Genomic DNA, 23,717 nt, shown 5'->3' with positions numbered 1-23,717 from the left:
TGGTGGGAATATAAAACGGTACAACCACTTTGGAAATCGATTTGGCACTTCCTTAAAAAGCTAGAAATAGAAGTACCATACGATCCAGCAATCCCGCTCCCTGGAATATATCCTAGAGAAATAAGAGCTGTCACACGAATAGATATATGCACACCCATGTTAACTGCAGCACTGTTCACAATAGCAAAAAGATGGGAACAACCTAGGTGCCCATCAACGAACGAATGGATAAACAAATTATGGTATATCCACACAACGGAATACTATGCAACAATAAAGAACAACGATGAAGCCGTGAAACACCTATAACATGGAGGAATCTGCAGGGCATGATGCTGAGTGAATTCAGTCAGTCACAGAAGGGCAAATATTGTATAAAACCACTATTATTAGAACTCAAGAAAAGGTTTAAACACAGAAGAAAACATTCTTTGATGGTTACAAGGGTAGGGAGGGAGAGGAGGGTTATTCACCAACTAGACAGTAGACAAGTTTTATCTTAGGTGAAGGGAAGGACAGCACGCACTATAGGGGAAGTCAGCACAACTAGACTAAACCAAAGCTAAGAAGTTTCCTGAATATAATCAAACACTTTGAGGGACAGAATAGCAGGCGTAGGGGTCTAGGGACCATGCTTTCAGGGGACATCTAGATCAACTGCCATAACAAAACTTATTAAGAAAATGTTCTGCATCCTGCTTTGGTGAGTGGTGTCTGCGGTGTCAAAAGCTTGCAAGCGGCCATCTAAGATGCATCAATTCGTCCCATCCACCTGGAATAAAGGAGAATGAAGAACACCAAAGACACAAGCAGAGTATTAGCCCAAGAGACAGAAAGGGCCACATAAACCAGAGACTTCATCAGCCTGAGACCAGAACAACTAGATGGTGCCTGGCTACCACCAATGACCACCCTGACAGGGAACACAACAGAGTCCCGGATGGAGCAGGAGAAAGGTGGAGTGCAGAACTCAAATTCTAGTAAGAAGACCAGACTTAATGGTCTGACTGAGACTGGAGGTCCCCAGAAAGCATGGCCCCTGGATTCTCTATCAGCCCAGAACTAAAACAATTTCCGAGGTCAACTCTTCAGATAGTGATTGGACTGGACTGTGGGACATAAAGTGATACTCGTGAGGAGTGCGTCTCTTAGCTCAAGTAGATACAAGAGACTAAACAGGCAGCTCCTGTCTGGAGGTAAGATGGGAAGGCAGAGAGGGTTAGGAGCTGGTTGAATGGACAGGGGGAATCAGGGGTGGAAAGGAGGAGTGTGCTGTCACAGTATGGGGAGAGCAATCAGGGTCACATAACAATGTATGTACGAATTTTTGTGTGGGACACTAACTTGAAATGTAAACTTCATTTAAACTACAACAATTAAAAAAAAAAATGTGTTGTAAATCCTAACCCCTATACCTGTGGTTATAATCCCATTTGGGAATAGGTTTGTTATGTTAACGGGGCAATGTTAGTATAGGCTGTGTCTTAAATCAATCTCTTTTGAGATATAAAAGAGCAGATGAAGCAAGCAAGCAAGCAGAGATGGGGAAAGCAGATGCTATGCAGAGAAAGCTGAAAAGAGGAGGACCTTCCCCTAGAGCTGACAGAGAGAGAAAGTCTTCCCTTAGAGATGGTACTCTGAATTTGGACTTCTAGCTGCCTCCAGAACCCCAAACCCATTGCTGTCGAGTTGATTCCAACGCATAGTGACCCTGTAGGACAGAGTAGAACTGCCTGGTAGGGTTTCTAAGGCTGAAATCTTTACGGGAGCAGACTGCCACATCTTTCTCCCATGGAGCAGGTGGTGGGTTCAAACTGCCAACCTTTTGTTTAGCAGCTAAGGGTTTTAACCACTGCACCACCAGCACCCCTTTCTAGTTGTCTAAACCGTGAGGAAGTAAATTTCTGTTTGTTAAAGCCACCCCCTTGTGGTATTTGTTATAGCAGTACTAGATAACTAAGACACCCCCAAACAAAACTCAGTTTTTAATTCACGACTTTCATATTTTACATATCTGGGTCTTAAAAAGTAGTCATCACAACAACAATTAAACAGTGAATAGTAACCAACTAGCAGAACGATGTTTACAGAAACAACTGCCTCAAAGTACCAGGCTGGGAGGCCTAGTTTAACAAGGGGCCTAAAAAATGCAGACCACGCATTGCAAAGCTGAGACAGATGTGCGTCTCTGATATTCATTATTAACAGGTATATGCTCATGGGATGGAACCTCCATAAGGGGAATACTCTGGAAGGTCCTGGCTGCACAAGTGCAGCTCATTAGGAATCGTGGAGAGAGGGGTCTCCCTCACCCTGGAAACCTCTGGAGACCCTCAATCATGGTGCATAGACACTTTCCACAACCTGCAGCTGTGGCCACCAGGTCAATCAACATGGAATGACCGTCTGGGCATGGCACTGAAGGTTCAAGCTGGGGCCTGAATCGGCAAAGTGACCAATGAATGATTTTAAAGGCCTTAGAGCCTAATTTCATGACTACATGCTTAGTCTGAAACTATAAAAGAAGAAATCCTCTTAGCATATGAGCCAGGACACACTCCAGGCCTCTGACATTTTCTACTTCCTTTTCACCCTCTGGGGCCTTTGTGGCACAGTGGTTAAGAACTCAGCTGCTAACCAAAAGGTCAGCAGTTAGAATCCACCAGCTGCTCCATGGAAACCCCATAGGGCAGTTCTACTCTGTCCTACAGGGTCGCTCTGAGTTGGAATCTCGACGGCAACTGGTTTTTCGGTTTCACCCTTTACCAGCTTTTTTAACTTTCACTAGAATGATGGTACTTCCCTCTCCAGCTCAGAATATTCCAACTTCCACAAATCCCCTTAGGGCAACATTAAAACACAACAATGGATGCTAAGAGTATACCGAGGGTCTCCAAACATCTTATAAAACCACCATCACCCCAAGTGGTTATCGAGGTCAGTTTCCTAAAAAGAAAACATCTCCTCCCACCCCACCTAACCTGATGGGCATGCTTGGCAGTCAGGAAGCTGTGACCCAGTCCCTCAGGAACAGGAAATAGACAACTTTTTGCCAATGGCTGTTCCCCAGGGCTAAGGAGGCCCATTAGCAGTGCCAAACGTTTGTGAAATTCAGCTGCTAGCAACTTTAAATCCTTAGTCCATATTCTTAAACCTGACCAAGCTTAATTAAAGCAACATGAAGCAATCAAACCACAGAAGTTTTGGATACCACCACTGGGAATAGAAAAGGACAAGAATGGTAGGCAACACCTGGGTGTCAGGAAGTAAAGTCCCAGGTTACAGGGCTAAGCAGCCATCAAGGTTGGAGGGGACCAGTACAGCTTATGACCAGTTAGGCTCACTTATGTTGTACTTCTGGCTTGAGCTTGCTTATTTATCATCAAATGGAAGATCTGGGTGAGTCTCTAAAGAAAAATCTTTTTTATTTAAAATGCCCTCTGCTGGGAAGGCTGTGGCTAAGGAGGGGGACAGGATGGACTTACTGGAGTTTCTGGACAGCTGGGCATCACTGCTGGACTTTATGACCTTGTAGCTGGCAGGAACGTCGGATGTTGTTGACTGGGACCGTTCTGGTTTCACCCTCAGCTTGCTGTGGTTTTCCAGGACCTGGGCTGCAGTTGCCAAAGCAACCTTTGAGTTCAAAGTTTGGAAAGAAGGTGAGGAAAAGTCCTCTTCCTCATCATCGCCAATGTCCCAAGCATCACTGGTATTCCGGGCAAACTCATGAAAACTGGAGGTCTTCTTATTCTTCAGAGGAACTCCACTGACTTTTGATCGTTCTTTAATGAAGCTTTGAGAAAGGAGACACCATTACCAAGGGATGGACAACCTGACACATCTGACCATCTTCATTTGCTTAGTATAATATGAATAATATTATAAGCTACCCCAAACATAATCAACCTTCTTCAAATAAAAAACACCCCTATCCATTCCTCATCTAGATGCATCTAGACCAGTCCTATGTAGCAGAGACAGCAATGCTCACCAAATAATTCATGTGCTAATCTATATATCCCAGCCCCTCTGCTAGGCAAGGCCATATGACTAGTTCTGGCCAATGGGCTGAGAAGAGCAATGAGGCAATAACTTCCAGGCTAAAGTATAAAAGAGTTCTCTATAAGCTCTCTTCTGCTGTGGTGACTGGAGAGCTTTCAGATAGTGAAGTCCTTGGCCTGGGTCACTGAATGACTATATGGAGTGGAGCCTGTCTTCCACCCCCTGCCTTATCCCACTTTGTACATGTAACATGAGCAAGAAATAAACCTTTATTGTGTTACCCCACTGAGATTTCAGGGTTAATTTGTTATGGCAACATAATCTAGACTACCCCTAAAACAGGAGATAATTTTTAGTCCACATATATAGCATTAAATACTGAGTCCCAAATGAAAAAGTTGTTCTTTTTTTTAATTCTGTTAAAGTCCTGCTAGCCTTGAGGAGAAAGTCTTAATATGGTGCTACTCTGTCTACAAGACTATTTTTTAACAAAGGGAGGGCAGCCTCAGGATCAACATATTTGCAAGCAACAGAATCTGGCTTAGAATTTAATAAGACTGTGTTGTTTTTCAATGTGTTTATTTTATTTATTTTTTATTTTTTATTGTACTTCAGGTGAAGGCTTCCAGAACAAATAGTTTCTCATGAAACAGTAGTACACATATTGTTTTATGACATTGGTTAACAACCCCACAACATGTCAACCCTCTAACTTCTTATCTTTTCTTTTTTGGTGAAAATACACATAGCCAAAGATACACCATTTCAAAAATTTCTACATGCACAGTTCACTGACATCGACTACGCTCTTCCCATTGTGCTGCTATTCTCACTCACTGTGTTTATTTTTAAGGTTATTTTTGATTTATGGCAAATAATATTGGTCTTCCATTTATAGAAGTGATACTTTATTTTTTAAATAAATCTATCTGAATAAATAAAATGATCTTATTTTTTAAAAAATGTATTCAGTAAATATTAGCACAGAATATAACAAAAAAAAATTATGAAGATGGCACATGACTGAAGCTTGGGAAACACTAGATTAAACCATTGAGGAAAGAGTCTTAAGAATCATGTAGACCATTCCTAATTTCCTGAACTTTTTCTCTATATACCAAACCCCACCTCCCCTGGGGACCCTTATTCTGGTTCCAGGAGACTATCTGACTGAGACATTTCTAACTCAGTCTTAGCTGGCATCCGTCTCATCCAAACAGGGAAGCAGAAGGTATGGCCTTATGTAAGTTTACAGTACATGGGGACTAGAACGCAATGGGGTAAAAATATCACTAAAATGTCTCATTGTCCACCTTCTGCCCCCCAAACTCCCACAAGGCAAGGCAACTCTAAAGTGAAAATAAGGGTCTGTCAGGAGAAAAAGCTGATGTTCCCCCATCTTCAAGAGATGTTTCTACCCTTTGGGTAGAGGTGCTTGGTCTGCTAATTTGTCCCATCTCCCTAGATAAGTCCAATACTAATTCTGAAAGATAGTTATTATTAACATCACTAAATACAGTCTAGTAACTCAGACAGCTCATCATTACATCCCTATCATTAACATAAGAAAGGGGTATTACTATGGTATTATTTTCAAACACCAGTCTCACATACAGTAAGGGAAAATAAATCACACAAAATACAAAAGAGACTACAGGATGTAACAGTTCACATGTGATGGAAACAAGATAAAATTTATCACTCATTAAATTAGCAAAGATTTAAAAAGTTATACTCTTCAGTGCTGGCCAGGGTATAGTGAGACCAGCTCCCTTATACTACAGGTGGGGATGTATGTTGTACAACCCTTCTGGAAAACAAACTGGCAATGTACACATAATTAGCCTTAAAATGGTTCATAATCTCTGACCATAAGAAAATAATCAGAGATGCAAAGATTATCGAAGACAGTTTATACCTGGTGTTACTTACTTTGGTTAAAAATCGTAAACAACATAAACATCTAGAAATTAGAATTCATTAAATAAGTTATAGTTCCAACACCAAACGGAATGTTACTAACAATCATGTCTTTAAAAGTTATTTATTAACAAGAGAAATGATCTCAATAAAGTGAAAATAGGACCCCAAATTATACATTTCCTATGACCTCTGTTATTAAAAAACAAAAGTATATGCACAGAAAAGACCAGGAGGAAAATACATCAAAATGTTGTCATTAGTTGCCATGGAGTCGACTCCAACTAATGGTAACCCGTGTGTGCAGAACAGAACTCCTCCAAAAGGTTTTTGAGGCTATGATCTTTTGGAAGTAGACTGCCAGGCCCATCAAAATGTTAACAGTACTTATCTCTCACCTGTGGAATTGTAGGTGAATTTAACTTCATTTTTATACTTTTCTAAATTGTTCAAGTTTTCTAGAATGATCATATTACTTATATTAAAAAGGTTGTTTTTAATACTGGCTTTCATTGATCTCCAAAGTAAGAGTACTCATAAACCTACTAAATGAACAATCAGAAATGAACCAGAGCCCAAACCAAAGAAAACAAAACAGGCAACACAGTGCAAATATCTTTATATGTCAAAAATCCATCCACTGGACAGAAGGCAAGTTACTCTTCTGCAGACACGCCAATGCTGTGTGTCCTGGACTCATCCATTGTGACCATTTCTCCTGTATAAAAGGGGATCTGGGACCCACTACCTGCAGTGCACATCTCAGAGGGGTTGCTGTCAAGAACAAATAGGCAGATGTATAAGAAAGACCTGTCATCTATAAAAAAAACTGCGTAGGAGTAAGCATTTATTATTACTGTTTTCCCCCTGGAGGCCATGAGTACACCAGGATTGTAAATGATGAATCTACTTTTGATCCCAAGGTTAACTACTGGTTTTTTCTAGTTGATGTTTCCTAAATACACTCTTGATGTCTTGGGAATTCTTTAAATAAACCATCAAATCAAGAAGCTAAATTTTAACTCAGGTCAAACAGTTGACTGATGCTGAAAGTCTAACATCAGGTAAAGCATTTGCACACTCTGGACTGGACAGAATCACTATAGCAAGAAAAGGGCCAGGCTGAGTGTCAGGTTCCAACCGATGCTGAGCCTCCTATACAGATGACGGAGGTAAATCAGCTGAGTGGTAGGGACATGGGTGTTTGCTACACTTCTTTATACCTTTTTATGCTTTGAAATATTTTAGTCTATTTTTGAAGGCGATGAAGATTCAGTATAATGAAGTAGATTAAGAATTAGAATTTACTCAAATGAAGACTTTTACCAAATAGAAATTGGAAGGATACACATTCCAACATAATGAAGAGGAAAGAAGGGAGGAAAGGCCATTGTTTCCTATGACAGAAAGACACGTGATTGAAGGCAGACCATTTGGAGGCTGCCAGGAATTATTTTAGAGATATTTACTCCACAAACCCTAACACTCAACCAACCAATTTAAAAAGTTGGATCTGTCTTTTTAAAGGAAAGAGCAAGGGGTTGGTATCACCCAGAAAATGGTGGGAGTCTGAGGACAGAACAAGGTTGGTGAGAAACACCCACAAGAATGACAGAAGAGAGTGGAGAGTGAAGAGGCACTTTGGGTCACCACTGAAAGAAAGTGAAACAGTCTATAGCCCAGGGACAATGACACGAAGATTTACGGCTTTGAAGCTTTTCCATGTTTATTAATTTTGTTCTCTCCAGAGGAGATACATAAGTTCTTATGTGCATACATAAATAACAGTTAACATTTACTGGCTACTTACTAGGTGCCAGGCCCTGTACAAGCTTTTATATATATATCCATTTTCTCATTTACTGCTCATTAATAAGCCTAGAGGTAGGTGCTATTATTATACTCATCTATAACAAGGAAACTGAGGCTTACTGAGGTCGGGTGACACAGAGCAGGCAGTGGAGTCTGGGCTCAAATCCAGGTCTACCTGATCCCAGAGTCTGCATGCACTAACTGCTGTACCTAGAAAAGCTGGCTAAAAAGAAGAGGGGTCGAGGCCTAGAAGGATCTGCAGCTTGGAAAGGGGAATTGCCAAGCAAACTGAGTCATACAACATCACGGCTATAACTCTCCCTAAGCGTACATGGCTGATAGCTCCAACTCTTTCACCTTGTAGGAAAAACTTCCTGTCTACTCAGAATGAGCTGTGAGCCCATTCTGAGTAGAAGCCACAACTAGAGATGTGATCCTTGGAGAAGTAACATCTCTCCTCCCTTTTCACCCTAGTGGTGCAAATGGTTAATGCTTGGCTGTAAACCAAAAAGCTGGTGGTTCAAATCTACCCAGAAGTGTCTTGGAAGAAAGGCCTGGCAGTCTAATTCTGAAAAATCAGCCACTGAAAACCCTATGGAGCACAATTCTACTCTGACGCACATGGGGTCACCATAAGCGGGAAATGATTCAACGGCAACTGGAAAAAAGAAGTCTCAGCAAAAAGTTAATTCAGGTATTCTAGCTGTGAGTGCCTTCATTCTATAGGCTGCCTCATTTTAACATGGTCCCAACTAATTTATACCTAACCCAAGGTACAAGAATGCCACAGTATGGCTGGAAGTTTAACCAAGATGATGGAAACAGAATTATATCAAAGTTACAGTCAAACTGGCCTCTGATAGGGATCTTCACCATACCCCCTTTACAGGTATACGCCAAATTATTCTAGAAAGCATTTTCACAACAACTCTGTGAGGCTAGTCTTTTCTCTATTTTATGGATGAGGAAACTAAGGCTCAGAGAGGTTAAGTACTTTGCCCAAGGTCACGGAGCAAGAAGTGTCAAAGAAAACGAAATTCAAGAAGCTCAGGTGACACTAAAACCTCTCAAAAACACAATAAATGGTACATTAAGAGTGACTTGGTTGTCTGGGGAACAGTAACTTGTTAAATGGTAACACAAACATCTATGGATATTTTGAAAAAGAGTAACCACAGGTTATACTGGCTAGGAACACAAAAGATTAATCAGTCTACAATTTGATAATGTTGTTAGGTGTGTCATAGCAACCCATTTGACAGAGTAGAACTGTCCCAGAGGGTTTCCTAGGCGCTAATCTTTATGGGAGCAGATCTCCAGGTCTTTTCTCCCACAGAGCCACTGGTGGGTTTGAACCATCAACCTTTCAGTTAGCAGCCAAGCGCTTAACCATTGCACCACCAGGGCTCCTAGTGATTTGATAATACTACACTGTTTTACTGATATGGGGCTGTTCTCCTTAATAGAAATATGACACAATTTTATTTAGAAAAACATGTTTGATACTGATAAGCAGTGTGAAGCAAGTGGTAAAATTTAATAACATTCAAATAAACCTAGTCATCTCAGTAACTAGTGCGGTTTCATATGAACTGGTTTTATAACTCAGAACTAAGACCTAGCGTACTTCAGTGTCAATTGAGAAAACGATAAATTTAGAATCCTGTTATAACATCAGGGGGCCAGTGGGGCCACCCCGCAGGAAGATTTGTTTTATCTGAGCTATAAAAATCATTGCAGGTAATAATATCACTAATGGCAATAATTTGGCAAATTAAAGTCAACATACACAGACGGGCGATGATTTACTGTGCTCCTGCAGTTTAGATGATTCAAGACCCAATGTAAAGGCTTCCACTATGATGAGGATTAACCACATCGTGATTAATGACGGTCTGAAGTGGAACAATAATCATGTAGTAGAGAAAGTAATAAAAATGTCCCAACAAAGGTACTAAAATAAGGGCGATAAATGTTTTATAGCAACAATCTGGAATTGTAAAATGGTCCAGTGCAGGCCTAGATGTTGTCCCATGTTGTAGAGTATTAATGCCAAACCACCATGTGCATGAAAAAGGGAAGCAAAGAATTCAGTGAGAATTATATTCCTCCCAGATTGACAAGTTATTACTTCTACTGAAAGTATGATCACAACTCTGCTTAATGACCAGTGAAAAACATACATGCTTTTACATCATTAACAGGTGAGAAAAGAAGAGTATATAAAGTTTTTCTTGGCAGTTCAGCATACAGTAATATTCCTCAAGACCTGTCCTAAAGACAGACTAAGGGAAGAGTCAGCTGTTGACAGATGTAGACAAGGTTTGGTGACCCTGACCCAAATATAACACGGGACAGTACACCCCACTGCTTTAAGTATGAGTGACTGGACAGATTTAATTTTTAGCCACGTGTTTATCAAAGGCTATTGATTTTAAAACGTGCTGGAATGGATCTATTACCAAGCAACAAATCCTGGCTATGACAGGAATGCTTTTGACTACAAGTAACAGAATACTCAACTATGATGCTTAAATAGTAAAGACCATGATGCCAGGGCACTGGGCTAGTATCTCTGCAATTCTCTTGGCCTTTTTCTCAGGGTTACCAGTTAACCACTACAGCTTTAGCATCTCATTTTCACACTACCACTTTCAAAAGCAGAAAACAGGTGAGTGGAGTAAAAAGAGGCTTTCTTCACAAAATGATCTCTCTCTGCTCAAAAAAGAAAAGTTTTACAAGAACCCCCCATTTTTTTTTCTTTACATCTCATTGGCCAAAACCAGGTCACAAGCTCACCCCGATGTTTACCATGGAGTTATTGTAAAATGCTTAAGCCAACCCTGATACCTCCCCTAAGTGCACTGCCATCTACTTAATATCTAAATAAAATCATGATTCCTGAGCAAGGAAGAAGCAGGAGCACCAAAAACTGTTGGGTGGGTAATCAACAGTGCCTGCCACAGTGGCCAATGACCAGATAATAAAACCAAGGAAATGGTAGAATTCATTCTATTGAATGGAAATATTACAGAAAGCATGCTGCCCCTTAAGAAGAAGAGCTAATACAAGGTATAAACTAAGAAACACTAAAGAAAAGCCCATTGTTTAAGAAAACGAGATGGTTTCATTCCTTCACTCCATAAATGTTTACTCAGTGCTACTATGAGCCAGACACTGTTCTAGTTGCTAAGGGTAGAGTGGTGAACAAAACAAATTCCCTGCTCTCAAGGCGCTTACACTCTAGTGATTTCTGAAATACAAACTGTGTATCTAACATAAGACAACAGCAGTCATGCTTCCACAGTGATTCAGAAGATAGTACTTTCTACATATTGGCTAAATTACAAGAACGACTTGGTAGAATTATAGTAAATTCACTACACATTAAGTTATTTTAAAAAATACTAAGATATTGGTAATGCATATTTAATGCAGCATTTTTTCTAGATACTCAGAATACTTTAATACACATTATCTTTATTTCCCCACTAACTATGAAGGAAGATTACACAGTCCCCAGGAAGATGAGAACCTAGGTCTCCTGTACCTCCCAAATCATTCCATTTTCAGTACAGACTGCAGCTTTCCTAAAAACAAGTCTCTAAGATGAAGCACGTACAAAGATAGAGGCCACAGTTCTTACACACTCTGAGGAGAGCCACTTCCTGACTCATTTAAATTCTTTGTGGCTGAGTGATGGCCCTTGAGAGTACGGTGTGCTAAAGTGATAATTGGGGGTATGGATACATGCCCACACATCTTAGATCTAACTAGGGTCTCTGCTGTGTTTGAAAATAATCTACGAGAGTTACTAGAGAAATAGCCTCCAGGGATCTTTTATTCTACTGTATGCCTAGGTTTCCTTGAGTGTGTCAAAGAGAAAGAGGACATAAAGAATGCCAGCCCACAGTATATTCTATTTGCCCTAGTTCTCCTAAACGAGAAAAAAGTAGCAGACCTAGCTATATTCAGAAGCAATAAGCCCCAGAAACTAGATTCCCTGCTTAAAGAGGGTCATCGATCATCCAGTTTTAGGGTAATATTTAATCAATAAAGACCATTTGACCAGAACACAGAATCCAGCACCAAACCTTACATATACCAGCTTCCAATGCAGGAAAACACAAAATCTCTGATATAAGTTAATTTCCCATTTAGAAATAGATCATTTGGAGGTTTAAAAAAAATTGTTTAATTAGGGCAAAGGAGAAGCCAGGAAAGGTCCAAGTGGAAAGGCCAAAGGTCAAAGTGGAAAGGTCATTTCAATAAATCAGGTGAGGGTACTGGGGAGGATGTAAGAAGTACATGCATGAGAAAAAAAATGTCTTGACTTACTTTTTGGTGAGTCGAGGGTCCAGAGGAGGGTGCTGTGCTCCATACACAGGCTGGATGCTAAAATCAAGAAAAAAGGAAGAAGCAAGCTGTTAGGAAACTAAATATTGGCAACTTACAAAATTGGAAAGGAATTTGAGAAATAGGTTACTTCCAAAAAGGACTATCCTCTAAGTCACCCCCGAAAGATAACAACCTACTCTTTACAAACAAGTCTTTGAGAATGTTTACCTTCCCTGGTGAAGTTTCAGTGCCTTACTTATCTGATTGCCAGGAAGTCCTATCTGTAAAGAAGGTAGCCTGGAAAGATAACAGGCTTTAGAGTTAGAGCAGAGTTCAAAAGCCGGTTCTGGCATCCATTACCACTGTAACCCTGCGGCAAGTTACTTGACCACTTCGAACCTGTTTTCTCATCCGTAAAATGGGAATATCATCTACCTCAAAGGATCACTGGGCTAAAAGACAAGGAAGCAACACTATACAGCAAGGAAAGAGTGACCCAAGGTACTCTCACACACTGCTGGTTGGGGTATGAATTAATACAACCACTTTCAAAAACAGGTTTCGCCTTGTCCAGGAAAAATGAAATATGCGTACCTAAGAGCCAGTATTTTCACTCTCAAGTGTGTATCTTAAAGAAATATATACACATGTGTATTGTGTATCAGGAGACATGTGTCAAAGTATTCATAGTATCATGGTTCCTGTTAGCCCCAAACTAGAAAGAATCTATCAATAGTGAATAGAGAAATGAACTGTACTATGATCATATAAAAGAACAGTATACAACAATGTAAATAAATGAGCTAGGACTGCAAGTAACAACATGGATGAATCTTACAAACTCATGTTGAGCAAAACAAGCAAAGCACAGAAGAGTAAATACTGTATGATTCTATTTATATACACTTCAAAACTGGCAAAAATGATTTGTGTTGTTTAGGGATGCATACATAGTAGTAACGTTATAAAGGAAGTGATCGACATAAAAGGATGTGGTTATCTCCGGGGAGAAGCAGGAAGGTGTGATAAAGAACAAACACAAGAGACTTCTACGGTGCTGCTAAAAGTTCTAATTCTTGACTTTAGTTGTGGTTACACAGGTGTTCACTTTACAATTTATTCATCAATGATCATACTACACATTTGTTTTATGCACTTTTCTGTGTGTAATATTTCACAATTAAAAAAAAAAGGGCAACCCAAAAATAACTGATATCAAGTTAAACTGTTCAAGTATAAAGCCAATAGAAAAACATTTTCCAACATGTAAGAACTCAGGGAACATGGTTCCCTTGACTCCTTTCTGAAGAAACTACTACAGGACAAACTTTAACTAATCATGAGATCAAAGGAGAAATCATGGCAAAGGTGTAGTGGAGAGCATTTAATTGATTTAATCTTAGGACTAAGTCTTTGAAGCTTTCTGGTTGCGGAAGATAATGCAAAAATACCATTACCGGCAAACGTTGAAATGAGAAGGAGGAAAAAGTAGATAAATAAGTACGTTGATTTCCTTACCTTTTACTGACAGAATTCGAAAGATATTTAAAGCTGATAGATCAAGTAACAGAGGCATAAGTATGTTTAAAGGTATAAAGTAAAACTAAAAAAAATAATATAATCAGCTAAAAGCAGGTGGGAAGGGGAGGGGACAGAAAACATAACTACTAATTTTTGTTATTGCTCATGGTGTTGTTGTTGTTGTTAGGTATTGTGGGGTCGGCTCCGACTCATAGAGACCCTATGTACTACAAAATGAAAACACTGCCCGGTCCTGCACCATGCTCACAATCGTTATGCTTGAGCCCATTGTTGCAGCCACTGTGTCAACCCATCTCTTTGAGTGTCTTCCTCTTTTTCACTGACCCTCTATTTTACCAAGCATGATGTCCTTCTCCAGGGACTCCTGATAACATGTCCAAAGTATGTAAGACATAGTCTCACCATCCTGGCTTCTAAGGAGCATTCTGGTTGTACTTCTTCCAAGACAGATTTGTTCGTTCTTTTGCAGTCCATGGTATATTCAGTATTTTTCGCCAACACCATAATTCAAAGGCGTCAATTCTTCTTCGGTCTTCCTTATTCACTGCCCAGCTTTCTCATGCATATGATGCAAATGAAAAACCATGGCTTGGGTCAGGTGCACCTTAGTCTTCAAGGTGACATCCTTGCTTTTCAACACTTTAAAGAGGTCTTTTGCAGCAGATTTGCCCGGTGCAATGCATCTTTTGATTTCTTGACTGGGCTTCCATGCGTGTTGATTGTGGATCCAAGTAAAATGAAATCCTTAACAACTTCAGTTTTTTCTCCATTTATCATGATGTTGCTTATTGTTCCAGTTGTTAGGATTTTTCTTTTCTTTATGTTGAGGTGTAATCCATTTGCTCATGGTAGGAAGTCAATAAATATTTTCGGATGAAATGTGATATAAAGTTATACTTATAAATTCAGTCACCAGAATAAAAAGATAAACCTCCCAAATTATCAGAATATACACATGCATGCCTCTCCCACATAAAAAGCAAACACAGTCTATATACGGAAAGATTTTTTTTCAAAGAAAATATTAAAAATAGAACTAATACCAAACTTATCAGTCATTCCAATAAATATAAATGGGCTAAGCTTAGCTATTAAAAGAAAAAGGATTATTATCAATAGGAGATAGATAAAGCAAATTACAGAACATTTCTTAAAGAGAATGAGGCAGTTCTATACCCACTAACATGAAATGAACTCTAAGACAGTAATTGAAAAAAGGCACAGAATTGTATGCATAAAATGCCAACATTTTTGTAAAAATCTTTAGAATACATACACATATTTACATATAATACATTCATAGAGTATCTCTGAAGGAGTACACAAGACACAAGTGGCAGTGGTTTGCCTCCAGGAAGAGGAACCAGATGACTGGAGGACAGGGTGCAGAGAAACTTAGTTTTCATTGTAAACCTTTTTGTACCTTTCTGATTTAGTTCCAGGTACATACATCACCTTTTTAAAAAATAAATTAATCTTCAGAGGGCTGGGAGGTTTAAACGGAGTAATGTGTAAAACGCCCTTTAGCACAATTCCTGGCAGGAGGTAATACTCATTTAACGTCAACAGGTAGTGAGGTAGGTATGCAAACATTAGAATGTTACCTGACACATATTAAGTGCTGAAGAAATGCTGGTTTTCTTCCTTCCTCACATTTTTGTAATTTAATCCTTACCCAATACTTAAAACAAGTTTACCAAGTACCCTGTTTGACATAACAGATGTGATCCTAAAGTTGCTTCTAAATAAAACTGTAGCCAATTCAAACATTTTCACATGGATTTCTACTAAGATTTCAGAGTGAATCCTTTTATGTAAAATCTTTAGTTATGGATATGGCTCCTTTTTACCTCTAAGAATTCCTACTCCCTAAACCATTACATATACTACTACAGAAATATAAAACAATACTACTTTCACATGTTTGAAGGGTTTCCTAGGAAGAAAGGAAAGAAAAAATAAGAGGGGTCAAAGGGCAAAGGGAAAAGTTTGGTTTAGAGAAAGAGAGGGCTTAGATAAAACGAACATTAAAATGCAAACTGAAACAAAAGGGCCACTGATTTATATTTCAGTGTTTGTAAATATTCTAAGATGAGCACATTTCAACTTCCCACGTCCACAAGTCCTCTTTGTAGTAAAATATAGAGATTCGGGGATAAACTCTGCAGGGAGATCTCAATGGGCCGGTTAGATTAGGTGACTGAGTAGAAAAATGAGAGGACCCACAGATCCTTTCCTTAAATGAGTATTACCACCTGCCAATAATCCATGCAGGAAAAAAAGCCAACCTAATTATGCAGGCTTAATCACCATCAATCACCATCCAAGAAAAGGAACTTAAAATCACATTAGACTATCTTTTAAAATTATCAGCTCAATGTACTGGCACAGCTAGAAAAGCCACGATAAATGATGGACCTCATCAGCAAAGGTATCAAAGCCCAAATTGAATTTGTTAACATATTCTTGAAATAAACCACAATGTATTTGTACCTGGAACACTCTGTATAATAATAAATCAGCTCACTGCACTTCAAAAAAGATAGGCAACAACAATCAAGAGAAATCAGGATGATCACAGAGACTAGATGAAGACAAACTGAAAGAGCTCAGTGATTACGGTGCTCAATTTCCTGGCATTCACCTATCAACCTTACCATTCCCACTCCTCCCAGACTCAAACTCAACTCTGGGGTAAGCTAGTCTCCACTCTGCCCTTCAAATATACCCTCATTACTAAATCCAGCTCTTCTTCCTATCTGGAATGCTTTTCTATGTGTCTTTTCAAAATTGTATCCATCCTGCAACATTCCCTTCAATCTGTACACCCCACATGAGACTTTCTCTGACTCTACCCCAGCATCTACTAACTCCACCTTCTTTGATCCCTAAAATACATAAATCAGGCTTTAAATTATTTTTTTTCAATGAACTACTTTAGGTATATAATTGAGAGCATAGTATAAGGCATACCCAGTGTCTTAGTCATCTAGTGCTGCTCTAACAGAAATACCACAAGTGGATGGCTTTAACAAAGGGAAGTTTATTCTCTCACAGTCCAGTAGGCTACAAGTCCAAATTCAGGGCATCAGCTCCAGGAAAAAGCTTTCTCTCTCTGTCGGCTCTGAACGAAGGTCCTTGTGATGTATCAGTCTTCCTTTGGTCTGGGAGCATCTCAGCACAGGAACCTCAGGTCCAAAGGACGCGGTCCGCTCCCAGCACTGCTTTCTTGGTGGTATGAGGTTCCTATGTGTCTCTGCTCGCTTCTCTCTTTTATATCTCAAAAGAGACTGCATTAAGACACTATCTAATCTTGTCAACCTCATCTGTATAACCTCATCACAGTGACAGAATTTACAACACATAGGGAGATCACATACAATCTCATCATAGTGATAGAGTTTACAACACATAAGGAAATCACATCAGATAACACAATCATACAACACTGGGAATCATGACCCAGCCAAGTTGCTACACACATTTTTTGGGGGACACAATTCAATCCATGACACCCAGGTAGGTGCCCACCACCCAGTTTAAGAAATACAACACTATGGAGTTAAAACCCCCAGCACACACCCTTACTAGCAAACCAGTCTAAAGAAATCTGGCATTTTTCACCTTTATTTTTGTTTTTATTTTCTATGTATGTATTACTAAACAATGAGCAATACTATTTCACATGCTTTTAAAATTTTATATAAATTGTATCCTCCCAACCCAAGAGATAACCACTATCCTGAAGTTGGTATGAATCCTTCCCACCTGTTGTTTTACTATATATTCATGTATCCATAAACACATACAGTATTTTTTGTTTTTAAACTTTGCATAAAAGACAGTATACTGTACATATCATTCGACATCTTGCTTCTTTCACTCAACAATGTGTTTTTGCCCAGCTTCACTTTAAAGTTTTTTGGATTACAAAACTAACATATGCTTAATATGCTTAGTGGAAATACTGGAAAGACAACAATACACAGCTTCCTCACCAGGGCAAGTCATGATGCCAACTAGCTTTTCCTCTTCCAGAAAGCAGTGGTCGGGCCAGGTCTTTCTCTGTAGTCCTCTCACCGCCTGGCAGAGCACCACACACACCAACAGGCACTTGATACTGAATAAAGACTGGGACTCTACAAAACCCAACCTCTGCTTAAGCTGCTCCTTCTCTAGCTAGACCTAAAACCTAGAGGCAAACACACTGCAACTCAGATACAGAGGGAAAAGAAATGCCGTGGGATGCGCTGCAACTGGTACCAAAGGGAGCAAAAATCCCTGTCAACCTCCTAGTCATTCTCTTTAATGACACCAGCACCACAGAATGTATCAGCATGGCTGTTTTATGTAGTTGGAACAGTGCAAAAAAACCTTGGTAGGAAAAATCAACAGGTGTTTGTTTAGCACTGGCAAAGGCGCTAAGGCAAATATGGGAACAGAGCTACCTAATTTAAAGCCAAATATATTGGCAACTGATTGAGGTTCACACACTTGCTTGATGGAAATCTTCCAGAACTGGAGATCTATGCTGTTTTAGTGATAATTCAGTATCTTCTAGTCACTTACTTTATCAGGATAACATTTTCAAGCCAAGAATAGGTCGTAATGATCTGACCAGGCAGGCTGGGACCATGACACAGAGTCCACCTATCAGATTCAATAATGCTATGAAAAATGATCAAATGACAGAAAGTTTTAGTTAAAAATCTATGAGCTCTTAAGTAATTCAAGTGATTAGACATTTTTATCAACTTCGTTTAATGCTAATAAGCTCTCCTTGACTTTTACAACAAACATTTTTGCTTAAAAACAGGAAGCAGCCCTTCCCAGCAGGATTGGAAATGAGAATGAGGGGAAAGAGCCAGGCTCTGGCTCACATTTGTCTCCCCTGTTCCAAGCGTCATCTATATCTTTCCACAAGTGTCCACACCCTTGGACTGGTTTGGATGATATGACAGAGGATATCTTAATCTTAGCAGAGATTGAAGGAAGGGGAGAGAGTAGTAGAAACAGCACTGGACCAGAAGTCAAGAAATCTGCAGTGTGATTTGGGGAAAGTCATTTCCTCTCTCTGGGCCTCAATTTCCTCATCTGCAATGGTCTTAAGACTTGAGTTGTAACATTCTACAATTCTGTGACACTCATATGTTCAGCAGGGCCAGCAATTTGCTATTTCACAAAACTAAAATTTAAGGCACAAAACAGGAAAGCCCACCTTTAGCCAAAAACAAAACAAAAAACTACTCCTACATATCAACCATGCCTGGCATAACTGACAGAGCAAAAGGGAAATATCCACTGACATGAATTGGATGGAGCTGGTAAATTAAACTCAACACTGAACTTCAGAAGTGGTAAGAGCCTTAGAGATCACTTATCCAAACCTCTCACTTCATGGATAAAGAAATCAAGCTTGAAGTATTTAAGTACTCTGTCCAAAAGCCTGGCTTTTTCTCTCAAGATGAAATCACAATCTACCTGACCACCTAAGCCAGAAACCTGGGAGTGACATGCTGGCACCTCCTTCTCCCTTACTCCCTAAATCTAAAGATTTACCAGGTCCTGTTGCCCTTAAACTTGACCACTATTCTCATTTCCACTGCCACCGCCTTAGTCCAAGACATCATCGCCTCTTCCACTATTGACTGCAGTAGCCTCCTAACTCGTCTCCTATGCTCACTCTGATCCCCTATGGGGCTGAAGGGTAGGGGAGTGTTTGGAAATGTCTAAGTATGTGGGGACAGGGTGTTTGTCCCAATAACTGGTGGGCATTCCTGGCATTGAGTAGGCAGGAGCCAAGGATGTTAAACAACCTACGGTCCAGTACAACTCATAGTTAACCTGCCCCAAATACCAACTATGTGTCCCTATCTCTACCTTCATGGAGAAACACTGCTCCAAGCAGGGCAGCCAGGATGATATATATTTATATATTTTTTTCTTATTTCCTTTTTTTCTTTTTTAATTGTGCTTTAGGTGGAAGTTGACAGAGCAAATTAGTTTCTCATTAAACAATTAATACAAAATTTTTTTGTGTGACATTTGTTGCCAACCCCGCGATGTGTCAACACTCTCCCCTTCTTGACCTTGGGTTTCCCAGTTCCATTTGTCCTGTTTTCCCGTCCCCTCCTGCCTTCTCATCTTTGCTTTTGGGCTGATATGCCCATTTCAGGATGATATTTTTATAAACGCAAATCTCACTGTGTCACAGTCCACCACCATCAACCTTTTAACGGCATCCCACTGCTCTTAGGATAAAGATCAAAGTCCGTAAATTGGCCTATCTTTCCACCCATGAAGGAAGGGCCTCTGAGAGTTTGGATTTTAACTAACTGCAAATGCAAGGCATGTACAAGGGCAAGAAGAGAAGCAGGAAGATCAATTAGGAGGATAAAGCAGTAGTCAAGGCAAGAGAGGACTCAGTCTGATCCAGGGTAGGAGGGTGGAAGTGGTAAAAACTGCTTAGATTTGTGATACAGTTTGATAAGTCAACAGGACTTGCTGATGAATTGGATGTGGCAGTGAGAGAACAAGAACTTGGTGAACGGTGGTATTAGTAAGTGAAATGAAAAGAGCAGCTTTGCAGGGGTGTACAGGTGTGGAAATCAAGAGTTCTGTTTGGACACACTAAGTCTGAGATACTGATTAGACAACCAAGTGGAAATGCATTAGTTGCTCAAGACCCATATGGCAAAAGCCCCCAGCACCAGGACCCAGGTTTCTTTCAATCTAATTTAGGGCTCTTTTCCCAGTGGTTCTCAAAGCGTAGGCCCAGACTAGCAGCATCAGCATCACCTGAGAAATCGTGAGAAACTCAACTTCTTAGGCCCCACCCCAGACCTACTGAATCTGAAACTCTGGTAGTAGACTCAGCAATTTATGTTTTAACAAGCTTAGGTGACTCATGGAGCCCTGGTGGTGCAGTGGTTAAGAGTTCGGTTGCTAACCAAAAGGTCGACAGTTTGAATTCACCTGCCACTCCCTAGAAACCCTATGAGGCAATTTACTCTGTCCTATAGGGTTGCTATGAGTCGGAATCAACTCGACGGCAACGGGTTTGGTTTGGTTTGGTTTGAGTTTTAGGTGACTCAGGCATGTTAAAGTTTGAGAATCACGGCTTAAAATCATGCTCCTCATCACTAACGAACACCTGATAGCCACAGCTACTCAACATTAGGCTTCTTTGTGCCTCCATAAACCCTTTGCCTAATTAAAATGGATGGTGATTTTTTTCACCCAGGGCTTACTGAGGGCTTCAGACATACCACTCATCAAAGTTTTTTTCAATTCCACTTTCAGAAACAAACTAGAGCAATGGGGGGAAATAAGATAAAATTTGGAACTACTATATCATAACTATCAATATCATAATAATAGTGAAGATTACTGAGTACCCAAGTACTTTCTATGCATTACTTCATTTAATCCTCAAACAGCCTTATGAATTAGATACCCTGTCCCCATGTTACAGATGAGGAGACCAAGGCACAGAGAGTTTAAGTAACTTGCCTAAGGTCACACAGGTAGAAAGTGGCAGAGCTGGGATTTGAATGCAGGCAGTCAGATTTCAAAGCCTGCATTCATTCATTCTTTCTTTTTTTAAAAAATAATTTTAAGGTACAAAAACATATTTAACAAAAAATTAGCCATTTTAACCATTTTTAAGTGTGCATTTCAGTGACATTAATTACATTCACCATGCTGTACAACCATCACCACTCTTTCCAAAAGTTTCCATCACCCCAAACAGAAACTCAGTACCCTCTAAGCAATAACTTCCCATTCCCCCTTTTCCCCAGCCCCTGTTAACCACTAATAAACTTTTGTCTCTATGCATTTGCCTATTCTAGATATTTCATATAAGTGGAATCATACCATACGCGTCCTTTTGTATCTGACTTATTTCACTTAGCATAACGTTTTCAAGGTTCATCTATCTCACAGCATGTTTTAGAACTTAATTTCTCTTTATGGTTGAATAATACCCCATTGCAGGTATCTACCACTTTTTGTTTATCCATTCACCTGTTGATGGACACTTGGGTTGTTCCCACCTTTTGGCTATTGTGAACAGTGCTGTAATGAACACTGGCGTACAGGTACCTGTCTGAGCCAGAGCCTGCATTCTTAACCACAATGGTATATGCTGTCTCCCATCTTCCTAGCTACCAATACGAAGACTACCTGATGTATTAAGTACCTGGACTTTTCTGAATAACTGAGAAAATTTAAAAGAATGTCTAATTCGATGCATATGACCCAGCAATATCACTCTTAGGTAAACACTCAAAAGAATAGAAAACATAGGTCCACACAAAAACCTGTACACAAATGTTCATAGCAGCCTTATTCAGAATAGTTAAAAGGTGGAAACAACTCAGAGGTCCATCAACTGATGAACGGATAAACAAAATGTGGTATATCCATACAATGTACTATTATTCAGCCATAAAAAGGAATGATTTACTGACAGATACTACAACATGGATGAGTCTTGAAAACATTATGCTTAATAAAAGAAGTCAGTCAAAAGGCTACATAGTATATAGATCCCATTTATACAAAATGTCCATAATAAGCAAATACATAGAAACAAAATGTAGATTAGTGGTTGCCATGGGCTGGAGGGAGGAGAGAATGTGGATGGACTACTAATGAGTTTGGGGTTTCTTTTTCGGGGTGATGAAAATGTTCTGAAATTAGTGCTGATGGTTGCACAACTCTGACAAAAAAAACAAAACAAAACACTGAATTATATGTTTTAAAAGGATGAATTCTATGGAATGTGAATTATCTCTCTATATATATTTTTAAGGATCTTAATTTATTTTGAACTTAGGTTATTTTTATGGAATAAAATTCCTACTTGTTGTCATTAAGGTTTCTGGGTCATGATTTGAAGGAAACTGAAAGTAACCTGCCATCACTTTGATTTTGTACTTTTCAATTTGTAAATAAGAGTAAACTAGTTTCACTTCTAGGTTGCACAGACCTAGTACACAGTAATTTGTGTCATTTCCCACCTAGGAGAAAGTTTGTCTTCACTAAGGACAAAAGAGTACAAGTGCAAAAATTCTATTCTTAAGAAAATGTCCTAACATTTTCCTTAAAACAAAACACTTTTCTATCTAAAAGAACCTTACTTTTCTCCCATAACCAGGGGCTCCTGGGGCTTCCCTGCTAAAATCACAGTGGTGAACCATGTTTCTCTTCAACAATCATGGCAGCAAAAACTATTGGGAACTGTGGCAAATTTTAATGCCTTAAGAATAAACAATGAAGATCCCAAAGAATCCACAAGAAAACTACTGGAACTAATAGAAGATTTCAGCAAAGTTTCAGGATACAAGATAAACATAGAAAAATCAGTTGGATTCCTTTACACAACAAAGAGAACCTTGAAAAGGAAATCACCAAATCAATACCATTTACAATAGCCCCCAAGAAGATAAAATACTTAGGAATAAACCTAACCAGAGACGCAAAAACATCTATACAACGAAAACTACAAGACACTACTGCAAGAAACCAAGAGACCTGCATAAGTGGAAAAACATACCTTGCTCATGGGTAGGTAGACTCAACATTGTGAAAATGTCAATTCTACCCAAAGTGATCTACAGATACAATGCAATCCCGATCCAAATTCCACCGGCATTTTTTAATGAGATGGAGAAACAAATCACCAACTTCATATGGAAAGGGAAGAGGTCTCGAATAAGTAAAGCATTACTCAAGAAGAACAAACCGGGAGGCCTCACACTACCTAATTTTAGAACCTATCATACCACCACGGTAGTCAAAACAGCCTGGTACTGGTACAACAACAGATACATAGACCAATGGAACAGAATTGAGAATCCGGACATAAATTCATCCACCTATCAGCAGCTGATATTTGACAAAGGCCCAAAGTCCATTAATTGAGGAAAACACAGTCTCTTTAACAAATGGTGCTGGCATAACCGTATATCTATCCACAAAAAACTGAAACAAGACCCATACCTCACACCATGCACAAAAACTAACTCAAAATGGATCAAAACCTTAAATATAAAATCAAAAACGATAAAGATGATGGAAGAAAAAATAGGGACAAC

The 23,717-nt window shown here is 39.4% G+C and overlaps 1 protein-coding gene across 1 annotated transcript in view; it reads right to left on the bottom strand.

Moving 5' to 3' along the window:
• TBC1D22B (TBC1 domain family member 22B) overlaps positions 1–23,717 on the bottom strand; it is a 73,547-nt gene that overhangs the window by 48,795 nt on the left and 1,035 nt on the right. The window contains exons 2-3 of the mRNA XM_004379418.2: positions 12,073–12,129; positions 3,486–3,793 (exon numbers count right to left, since the gene is read on the bottom strand). Of these exons, the coding sequence (XP_004379475.1) occupies positions 3,486–3,793; positions 12,073–12,129 (365 nt within the window). The remainder of the gene's footprint in view (positions 1–3,485; positions 3,794–12,072; positions 12,130–23,717) is intronic.

Source organism: Trichechus manatus, unplaced genomic scaffold (assembly GCF_000243295.1).
Source record: "Trichechus manatus latirostris isolate Lorelei unplaced genomic scaffold, TriManLat1.0 scaffold00065, whole genome shotgun sequence".
Taxonomy (NCBI): domain Eukaryota; kingdom Metazoa; phylum Chordata; class Mammalia; order Sirenia; family Trichechidae; genus Trichechus; species Trichechus manatus.
The sequence above is the reverse complement of the archived record's forward strand: the minus strand, read 5'-3'. Positions and strand labels throughout refer to the sequence as shown.